The sequence below is a fragment of the Notothenia coriiceps genome, unplaced genomic scaffold (assembly GCF_000735185.1).
Source record: "Notothenia coriiceps isolate Sejong01 unplaced genomic scaffold, NC01 NC01_scaffold00037244, whole genome shotgun sequence".
NCBI lineage: Eukaryota > Metazoa > Chordata > Actinopteri > Perciformes > Nototheniidae > Notothenia > Notothenia coriiceps.
The window spans coordinates 19,163,951-19,174,334 of NW_011369945.1; the positions used below are offsets into that span (position 1 = coordinate 19,163,951).

Here is a 10,384-nt window from a genome sequence, read left to right on the forward strand (position 1 = left end):
ACTATCGCACACAATATATCCTGAGATATTTTTGATCATTTATCATAGTTGGTTTATCACTTTGATGTAAATACAACTCCAACAAATTATGTTAGTTAAATGCTTTATAGATAGACTAGAGAAACACAAAATATGAGCCTGGCAATCACATATTAAAAAACATAATAATCAAAAAAGTTTGATCACACCTATTATGTTATAGACTCATTATATACTTTTATATATCCTCATCTTTAAGGAAATGCTTCGTTAAGTACAAAATCGATCACATATCCAAATAAGACGTTGAATACTTTTAATGAAACCACGAATTGACCTAATGTCCTTACTAAATCACATGTTTCCTCTTCACATTATCTTATATATTAACGTACTAAATACATTAATACATATTCTTTATACACAATAAGCAGCTAAAAGCTACATCACTGTGGCTGATGAAAGCGCCCTTGTGCGTTTCCGTCATACGGAAGTTACCCCGACAGACAACCTAACTGTACACACAGGGAAAGTTCCAGTAAAGCGGTTTTGGTTCCCAGTTAAAGGTCGACTTTTATAGCCGTCTGTTGTTTTTCAGAGCCTAAACAACGCACAAATACAGAACCAACTAATTTAAAAATGCCGAGAGAAGCAGATCACTCACGGACTGGCGCCCTCCTGCCCAGGTAACCATTTCGAGTGTCTCCGACGTTCTTGACTACAAAGGCCTTGCAAGCTGTCAGTGAACAATGTCTAACGGCTAACTAGTTTAGCTTGATTGCTTCACCCGTTACGTGTGTTAGCACTAGTGCTAATCAGACCGACCTTACCTTATCTAGATTAGAGCAGCTTTTACTCACGTTATAATCCATTAGTGTTTGTACATCTCAATGTTTCCTTTTCTACCAAGCAAATCCGCGTGATTGCTTAGAAATATTGATAGATACATGAAGCGGAACACAGTATCCAACGGTAATCTGCTCATGCTCTTAAAATTATCAAACAGAATGATTAAATAACTGACGACGAGGATCAGTTTCTCTTCAAGCTGACCATTCAAATTAAAACTTTTTTTCACTCACTTTTTCTTTTTTGTTAAGACAAATTTCCAAGGCTAGCTTAAAGCTAGTTGATACCATATTGTTTTTTGTAATGGTAAAATAATATTCCGCGCGATATTATAAAGGTTTAAAGATGCTTCTATTCTATCGTTAGACCTTTGTATGGCTTATTGATTCAATATGTGGCTGAAACTAATTTGAAAATACAGACTAAATAGAATTATTAGTTGGAATGATTATCTCCAAATAATTTGATTAGATCTGAATTTAATTAAGAAGATTGAGCAAGAGTTCTTCCACAAATACTTCCTGCCAAAGCACCATTTTCAAATCGTTCATAAGACTACAAAGTGGAACCATTAAATTTGATTTTACCACGGGGGGCAATCGTTATATCAGCACACACAGGTTGTGCACTTGTTTGATGAATGTGTGATTTTGCAGACGGGTCTCCATCACCACAGCCAATGGTCGAGGGTCCACCCTCCCATGGCCCAGGGCTGCCCCCACCTCCCCTCTATGCCCCGGCTCCCAGCACACGCTCCTCCGTCCTGCTGTGGGTGCCCCAGCAAGCACCCAGCAGCCCGGGTAATGTTCCGCCCAGATGGCGACTACAGCAGCTGGAGGTGGCAGTGGGATCTGCAGTCGAACACGTCCATCGGGCAAACACCGCATGACTGGAGGTGGAAGGAGGAGGACAAACTCAGAGTCTGGCCAGCCTGATGTCACATAGTCCAAGGTAAATAAACCCTGGCTTTTTAGCCGGTGGGTAAAAGCTGGAAATGAAGATCTGATAGGCGTGTCTGGGAACATGTTAGATAGCAGTGAACAAAACACAGGTGGTGGGTGTGTTTTGGGGGTTGAATTTGAAGGAGGCAAAACTGTTTCCTAGTCCCACACCTGTGAACCCATTTTTACCAGTTTGTACTGACCTCCACTGAGCACAGCGCCTGCAACCTTGAGCCCGCTGTGCTCTCAGTGTTTGTTGCCCGCGCGTCATTCCCTGCCTGTTAGCCGTCAGCTGGATAGAGGAGTATATAGTGCTTTCCTGTTTTATCTCTTGTTATGCACAATGTTTATTATTCTCTCAGAACAAGTTCAATATACAGGGCTCCTGGGTAGAGGATCCTCCAGAATTGGTTTGGCCAACCCCGCTGTATCACCTCGTGGCACAGCACATGTCTTGTGAATTCTCCGGCCGAAGCTCCAAATAAACCATCAGTGTTTGCCATCAAAGTACCAGCTCTCTCCGTGTCGCTCCGAGTCTCGTCTCCATTGCTTCAGAAGTTTCCATCACACATAGTAGCTTACTTTGTAGGCTACCAACTTAAGTTGTGTTATTCGGAGGTCTGATTTTTGTGAACCATGTATTTAATCAAAGTAAATGAGTCCCGTCATGTGCCTTGTGTCCTTCAGGAGCAGAACCAGCAGTACCCGGCTCAGCCCATGTACCAGCAGCAGCCACAGTCCTCCATGTACCAGCAGGAGGCCCCTCAGCAGCAGCAGGCCTGCTCCTATGAGCTCAAACAGTTCATCGAGTGTGCCCAGAACCAGCACGACTACAAGCTCTGCGAGGGCTTCAGCGAGGTGCTCAAACAGTGCAAGTCTAACTATGGTGAGTTGAATGGAATTGATCCAAAGGTGGATTTAATGCTTGTTGATATGTGTGTCTGGCATAGGGATTGGGCACTAAGGGTGTAATTGTGGACCAGGGTAAAATACACAATCACTGATTGATGTGTTTTTTTATTATCAGGATAATCTTGAGTAACATTACATGAGTGACTGGAAAAAGCTGTGGAACTCACTATCATTGTAAAGAAATAAAAAATAAAATAGCTTTTAAAATTCACGAGTTACCGACTTACACAATGGGCTGTTATATATATATTTTTTTTTGTGTGTGTATTTATGCAGGAAGATCTTATGATTTGAGACCACTCTATTTAAGTTTTTTACCAAAAAAATGATGTGACATATCCGTGATGCAATAAAAGTATATATGTTTCTTTAAAGAGAGTAAGATACAAATAATTCCAGTAAGTGTCATCTTTAAGAGTTTTAACAGTGTTTGTATTTTTTAGGATAATACTGTGAATAAAGTTATTTTGGGAAGGATAATCCTGAAATGACTTCTAAGGTTGTCCCACGCTTTAATCTTGTACCACTTATGTAATTGTAGCATTATTATTTTGTTCATCTGTTTTGAAAGACTGACATTCTCATTTCATAACAAAATAGGAAGCATTACATCAGCACTGAGTCACCCAGACGTCATAGCCAAATAACTTAGCATCATGTGTGTGATGTAATGTGTTGCAATACACAGTGTGGCCAATGGAGGCAAGTTTATTTATAAAGCACCTTTCAAACAGGGCAAATCAAAGTACTTTACAAAAATGAAAGACATTAAGAAAATGGCATTTAAAAACAGTCATTAAAAAGCAAAGATATATAGAGGAATGTTTTCTTAGTCTGTGGTAAATTGGTCAAATTATTATTATTAAAGCAGTATTACCACTTGTCTAAATAAACTTTTTTCTTTTCTCCACAGGTATGTCGTGAGACTGAGATAACATCCTGGAGAATGAAGCAGAGCGCACACAAAGTCAAATAAGCAGTCATGCTTGATCAATAGTACTAGGGTGTTGATTCTTAAAACATTAATAAACATACTTTATTTTGACATTTGATTATTATTGTGTTCATTCTCAGGACAATGCTGTAGAGTTGGAAGTAACAGTAGTATAAATAATGTTTATATATCGTGTTGCATGTTAATTTCAGTTGTGAGTGTTTTTCATTAGCTTTAGTGCTTTAATTTAAATAACTGAACTGCATTTGTTGATCATGCTACCTTGTAAAAACCAACCGTTCCTGCCTTCTGGATGATGGAGGTCTGCAGTTTAGGTTTTAAAACAATAAAGCACTTCAAAAAAACAATGATTTCAATGCCTGGTTATTCTTACTCTGTACTTTCTAAGAAAATATATCTATAAATAGATGCCTCAGAGGTTTCACACCTGCCATGTCACTCCAGTCAGTCTCGGTGTATATCCACGAGTTAAATGTGGAGCTGTTAGTAATGTAGGGCAGTCCTCTCTCTCTCCCTCTCAATGTCTCATGGCGATGGCAGGAGCTCCAGGATGTTATTTCATGGCTCTGTTTTGTGCGATCAGAATGAGCTGCTGCTGCTTTGGAAGCAACTATTTATTTTTGGCATCTGACATTAAGGCTCACCCTCAGCCATGGCAGCAGCCCCACAATCAGCACCGGGGTCTGACTGGAGCTCCGCGTGCGTCCTTGTGATCAGACCCACTGACAATAATGGATCTAATTTATAACAGGGACTAACCGACACGGGACACGGTGAGTGACCGAGAGATTTTACATTTAATTAATTACTTTATTATTATTACTGTCTGGAGGCAGCTAAAGGTCAAATAGTGACAGCGGATTAGATTAGATGTATTTCACTCGTGGCATTATCAGTCAACACCATGTGATAGGTCGGCTGTGACATCAGGTTTAGATCCTCAACAGTTTTTTTTAGCTTATTCTCCGTTGCAATCAACTTGGGTGAGACAGAACTGAAGTTTAACATTTTGACTGTAGAAACTTGTAGAAGTGGTCATGTCATTTAGACTGGTAAATCAGGTAATAGATTCCATTCATTATACATCTTCTCTAACCTTGACATGAAATTAGTCCCTTTAATAGCAAGACCACAAGAAAGACATGTTGGTCAGTAAAGCGTTGTTAGGTTGTTTAAGGGCAGGCATGTCTCAAAGCACATGATCTTATGAAATGCCAGAAAGAGCCTAAAGTGACATCTATAAATGTCCAGCAGTTCAATGTGCTAACCATTCGCAGGTGAAATTATCATAGTTAAGTACATCAATCATATGTATTGTTATATAAACATGAAAAGACCAGCAAAATCCTCAATTTGAGAAGATGCAACTACCAAACACTTGCCATTTCTGCATCATCATGTGACTGAAAGAAGCCCTCATTAACACAGTGGCAGATTCATTTTGCAGCTCAGTTAAAGAGCCGTACTGTGGCCTTTTAACATAAAAGGGCTTCTTTTACATAAATGAATCAGCAATGATCATTCATGCAGAAAAAAAATAGGAGAGCTTCTTCTGCTGCACAGTAAGTGATTTTATAATTGGTGCTATTTCGCCTCTGATAGAACTGTCACACCTAAAAGTGTTGCAGCAGCATCACAGACATCATGACCAAAGATGAGGAGGTCCCCGACTGGGTGGGAGCCCAGGAGTTCTACGAGAAGTACGAGACCAAGGAGATTCTGGGCAGGTTTGTAAAGACTTTCATTAGCTGGCAGCGGGAGTTCCCAACCAGAGGTTCAGGAATATAGACTGTATTGAGCTTGCGGGTCAATATTTAGCTTATACTTGATATTTCTCTTTTCTTATGAGTTACTGGACAATTTTATGTAACTGGGACTGTGGTAGTATCCAAATAAATCAAGAAAAATCCTGCTCCCAAAATGCACAACTTCATTTTGCTCCATAAAGATACATTTCACACAAAGTCAGACTGCTGCAATGATAAACAAGTTTAATCAAATATAGTTTTACAGTGTTTCCAGTGCTAATGCTAAACTAGGCTATAACTAGCCGCTGGATGTTGCTTTATGTACAGAAAGATACAAAAGTGTATCAATATTCTTATCCAACTCTCTGCAAAAAAAGTGAATCATTTTTTGAAAATAATAACCCTCAATGGCCACACATGCAGAGCACACAGCACACATAGTGAAATGTGTTCTCTCCATTTAACCCATCCAAGTACCAGGAGTTTTTTTTTTATACTTTTTTTTTATAAAATCGTTTATTTGAAGAGGGACAATGCATATTGATAAACATTTAAGACAAATAATGCTTTAAAACGTAAACATGCCGGATTTTAGCTTTGAGCTCATTTCCATCCGTAGTCCCTCACACACAAATCAGTCCATGTAAACATTTATTAAAAAAAACACATACTTTTAAAAGACTTAAAATGGTCAAGTCTAGTACTAGGATGCTTATTTTGCAATACATATAATGTACAGTTATCCATTAAGAAGACACAAGCACAACCACTGGGCCTACATTTATTGGTTAGTATGGTAAAGATGGTCTGTAATCCAACATGTTTTATTCTTTTCAAAAGCACAATACAATTGAATACAGCTCACTGAACTGTAGTAATTTCATTTGATTGGGACACAGTTGTTGAGGACGCTTAAAACACAAGCCAAAGGGTTTCCCAGAAGTTTCCCAGAAGTCCAAGAGTAATGTCAGCAGTGGCAGGGCTCCCTTTCTGTCTTTTTGTCCCCTCCCCTCCCCCAAGCGTCAGTCGGTTGTGTTGTTCCATAACACACTCACAGTGTTGGAGGAGGCTTCATTCATTACCTTCCATAATAAACAAAGGTTCAGTGTTGAGAGGGATTTAGGGCACGCTGTTAGATTATGTAACTTTACTCTCTTTCACACATCCATGTCATGAGGTCACTGGATCTGAGGAAAGGGGGTTCAGTTACTCTAGTACACTTCACAAACATCCCGCTTAACTTAAAAGTGTTCTCTCTTCCTCAGGGGAGTAAGCAGCGTGGTGCGTCGCTGCATCAACAAGCGGACGTCTCAGGAGTATGCGGTGAAGATCATCGACATCACCCCCTCGGACAAGGTGACCCCGCAGGAGATGGAGGAGATCAGAGAGGCCACGGCGAAGGAGATCGACATCCTGAAGAAAGTCTGCGGACAGCACAACATCAGTAAGCACATTCACTACCCTCAAATTATTCTATTAAAACTGGTTGCAATAATTAATAATCTTATGAAACCCTCACAAAGCCTAAAGAGCTTGTTGACCTTCCAGAGTTGTGGTTATTGATGGCCTTTGTTTTCAACTGATCCACCTATCAAGTGAATCATAGTCCCCCTTTTTTTTTTACTCCAATGTCTCTCTCCTCTCCAGTACAGCTCAAAGACTGCTATGAATCAAAAGCCTTCTTCTTCCTAGTTTTTGACCTGTAAGTGTCCAATTTCAAGTTTTTCATGACTCACATCTATCCAAAATCCTCAAATGTTTGTATTTATTTAATTCAGGATGAAGAGGGGTGAACTTTTTGACTACCTGACAGAGAAAGTTACTCTGAGTGAGAAGGAAACAAGGTCAGTGAGAAATGTACCAAGACAAAAGCTGTGAATGATCTTATTTCTATTAGAAAGAATCCTTATGAGTTTGGTGCGTGTTGGTTTTAGGAACATCATGCGTCCTCTGCTGGAGGTGGTGGAGTACCTCCACCACCAGAACATCGTCCACCGCGACTTGAAGCCTGAGAACATCCTCTTAGATGACGAGATGAAAATCAAACTCACAGACTTTGGCTTCGCTGTGCAAGTCCAGCCGGGACAGAGACTCAAAGGTCGGCGAAAGCTTGAATGGAAACTAATTATGACAACAATCACAATAGTAGAATACATTTAAGGTCATTTATGAGTAACACGCAGGGTTGGACAGGTGCTGTGTCCATTTACTTAAGTAGAGTTTTGTGGTACTTCTTATTTCATACTTCTACTCCTCTGTAATTACGAGGAAAATAATGTACTTTCAATCTCCTCTACTTTAGTTACTTTTCAGATTAGTAGATGTAGTAGAAAATATCTTATCAAGAAATTACTTTTCGTGCATTATTTTAGGGTAAAATATACTTTTTGTTGGTCCTTTGGTGAAGTTCACAATGTACACAGCAGTATATATACTGCTGTGTACAGGACTCTCTTGAAAAAGAGATTTTTAATCTCAATGAGACCTATCCTGGTTAAATAAAGGTAAAATAAAAAATATATTGAAAACCTCCCCTTGACTTTACCAGCTGCAACATTTCTCATATAATATTAGTTATTCTGCATAATGAGTCATTTTACTTCTAGGACATAAGGCACATTTTGTTGCTAATGATTTTGTAATTTTAGTAGTGAACTTAAAAGTAAAATATTGAGGACTTTTACTTGTAAATTAGCATTTCTACATTTTGATACCACTGTAAAAGAACTTCCAAAAGTGATCAAATGGCTGATACTGACATATTCAGAGCAGTTGACAATAATGGACACAATAACATGCACTAATCACACTACGAGTCCCCGCATACTCAGCCAAGGATACATCAATGTCCTTCTCTATTAGAGTTATCCTTCTTACAACCTAGAGGGCAGTATCAGCAGCTGCTGGCGGTCAGCAGAGAATCTGTGTCTAGTTTCACAACATGCTTCTATCTCTCTGAGCTGCTCTCACAAAGGTTACGGTGCAACAGGACACTCAGATCTATTTGCTGAAGTCTCAGACACACACTGACCTTTCAGATAAGACTCAGAAAGCATCATTAGCAGTGGGAACTGCTAAGTCAAAAGAAACTAATATACATGATAATTATTATTTTGTAAGGGTGGTTATGGTCAGGATTTGTTATTAATTAAGTACTACTTAAAGTTATTTACCACTAAAATACTTAGATTTGACTATTTTTTAAAATGTAATTCTACTGACTACTTCTCCTTCCATCAACACACATCAGATTAAAGTGCACTCTCAGAAATAGCTTATTTAAGCTTTGTAAATGTGGTTACTGTACGTTGACGTGTTTGACGTGTCTTGTGATGCAGAGGTGTGTGGGACCCCTGGATACCTGGCCCCTGAGATCATCCAGTGCTCCATGGACGGGGGGCATAAGGGATACGGTACTGCTGTGGACATGTGAGTGAGCAGAGACAAGCAAGTTGTTCTGAGCAAATGACTATAAACAATGCTAACACAAATTCTGCAACAGTGTGATCCTATTGCGCCGTATACAGTATATATTTTAAGAGAAGTTACAATAAGCAAAGTTATCCTAAATATAACTTGCTTACACTTTTACACTTATGATCAGAATAATCATATTCATATATTCATGGCAAAAGTAGGATACATCTTGCCTGGAAATCTACTTCACGATCTCGGTCGGCTTGCTTTTAAGGTTGTGATTATTTTCCTTGAATCATGAAAAAAGTGAGTTTGCACATAAGAGGATGTTATGATAACCTTCGTTAGAAATGTTAACCTTTTTATTTATCTTTAAAAGGTCCCATGTCATGCTTTTCCGGTTATTACCCGTCCCCTTGTATGTTAAGGTTTGTATGCATGTAAACGGTCTGCAAAGTCACAAACCCTCAAAGTACACCCTGTAGCGAGTAAAACTCTAGCACAGAAAAAACCTGTCTATGCTGCCCCAGAACGCCTCGTTGGAGATTTCTCATTTTCCATTGTTTTCTTCCTGGGTACAGGAACCCAAATGGACCCATTGGTCCAAATGGACCAATCCGTGGAGCCGTGACGTTACGTCCGCGGAGCCGTTACGTTAAGTCCGTGGATTGGTCCAAATGGGCCAATGTGGACTTCCTCACACACACACTCAATCTTTTCTCAGCTGCAGCTCTGCCGATTTTACGGCGGGACAAAGCGAGGCTGTGTTCTGTGACATTATATATATATATATATATATATATATATATATATTTGTAAACGTATATATATTTAATACATATTTAGACGTATATTATAATTATGTGTGTTTACAGTCTATGGTTATACCTCAACACTCTCACTTATGAATTATGTGCTTACTGTATTCATATTTAATTAACAAAGCAAAAATATGGTACAAATGATTTAAATGTGGGCTTCTTCAACACATTTTACACACCAAATGTGGACTTTTTCAACATATTTTACACACCAAACATGATCCCTTCAAATTTCCTCAGCTTCAGTTTGGAAACAGGCTTGGTCATCACATCTGCAACCATTTCGTCTGTAGGACAATAAACCAGTGACATCTTTCCCTGCCTTATGGTGGACCAGACCTTATGAAGTGGTACTTAATATCCACGTGTTTACACCTTTGTCTAAACACAGGATTTTTAGCAAGGGCTATTGTCCCCTGATTGTCCTCGTTTACAACTGTTTTCTTATACACGTATGTGTCTATCCCTTCCAGTAGCTGCTCCAAGTAAATACACTCCTGTATTGTTAGAGCTAGAGCCACTCAGCTTCACATGTGGAAAGCGCTACTGTAGGCTGTTTCTTGGTTTTCCAAGGGACTAGTGAGCTGTCCTTACTCATGCTCACACAATACCCTGTCATACTGCGTCTATTGGTCTTGTCTGCAGCCCAATCAGCGTCACTATACGCCCGTGTAGGCCTAGTTTCTCGTTGCTTTTTCTGAAACAAAGCTGTTCGTCTGCAGTACCCCTGAGATAACGCAAAACGTGTTTTACTGTAACCCA

At 39.4% G+C, this 10,384-nt stretch overlaps 2 protein-coding genes across 2 annotated transcripts; both read left to right on the forward strand.

Moving 5' to 3' along the window:
- Window positions 1–1,629: 1,629 nt before the first annotated feature.
- LOC104964916 (coiled-coil-helix-coiled-coil-helix domain-containing protein 2, mitochondrial-like) lies at window positions 1,630–3,983 on the forward strand. Its single transcript, XM_010793815.1, has 3 exons — window positions 1,630–1,772; window positions 2,453–2,655; window positions 3,595–3,983. Exons 1-3 carry the CDS (start codon window positions 1,645–1,647, stop codon window positions 3,603–3,605), a joined length of 342 nt encoding a protein of 113 aa, XP_010792117.1. The 5' UTR covers window positions 1,630–1,644; the 3' UTR covers window positions 3,606–3,983.
- Window positions 3,984–4,187: 204 nt separating this feature from the next.
- Window positions 4,188–8,840, forward strand: LOC104964917 (phosphorylase b kinase gamma catalytic chain, skeletal muscle/heart isoform-like). Its single transcript, XM_010793816.1, has 7 exons — window positions 4,188–4,409; window positions 5,239–5,363; window positions 6,650–6,828; window positions 7,032–7,086; window positions 7,163–7,228; window positions 7,319–7,482; window positions 8,723–8,840. The coding sequence occupies exons 2-7, from the start codon at window positions 5,281–5,283 to the stop codon at window positions 8,815–8,817; spliced, it is 642 nt and encodes a 213-aa protein (XP_010792118.1). The 5' UTR covers window positions 4,188–4,409; window positions 5,239–5,280; the 3' UTR covers window positions 8,818–8,840.
- The last annotated feature ends 1,544 nt before the right edge of the window (window positions 8,841–10,384 follow it).

Excerpts from the sequence above, each read along its gene's own strand:
- LOC104964917 (XM_010793816.1), top strand. The coding sequence starts at position 5,281 with ATGACCAAAGATGAGGAGGTCCCCGACTGGGTGGGAGCCCAGGAGTTC. Across the intron at positions 6,829-7,031 it reads CTGCGGACAGCACAACATCA|TACAGCTCAAAGACTGCTAT; the intron begins GTAAGCACATTC and ends TCTCCTCTCCAG. Across the intron at positions 7,229-7,318 it reads CTGAGTGAGAAGGAAACAAG|GAACATCATGCGTCCTCTGC; the intron begins GTCAGTGAGAAA and ends TGTTGGTTTTAG.
- LOC104964916 (XM_010793815.1), top strand. The coding sequence starts at position 1,645 with ATGGCGACTACAGCAGCTGGAGGTGGCAGTGGGATCTGCAGTCGAACA. Across the intron at positions 1,773-2,452 it reads GGCCAGCCTGATGTCACATA|TCAGGAGCAGAACCAGCAGT; the intron begins GTCCAAGGTAAA and ends GCCTTGTGTCCT.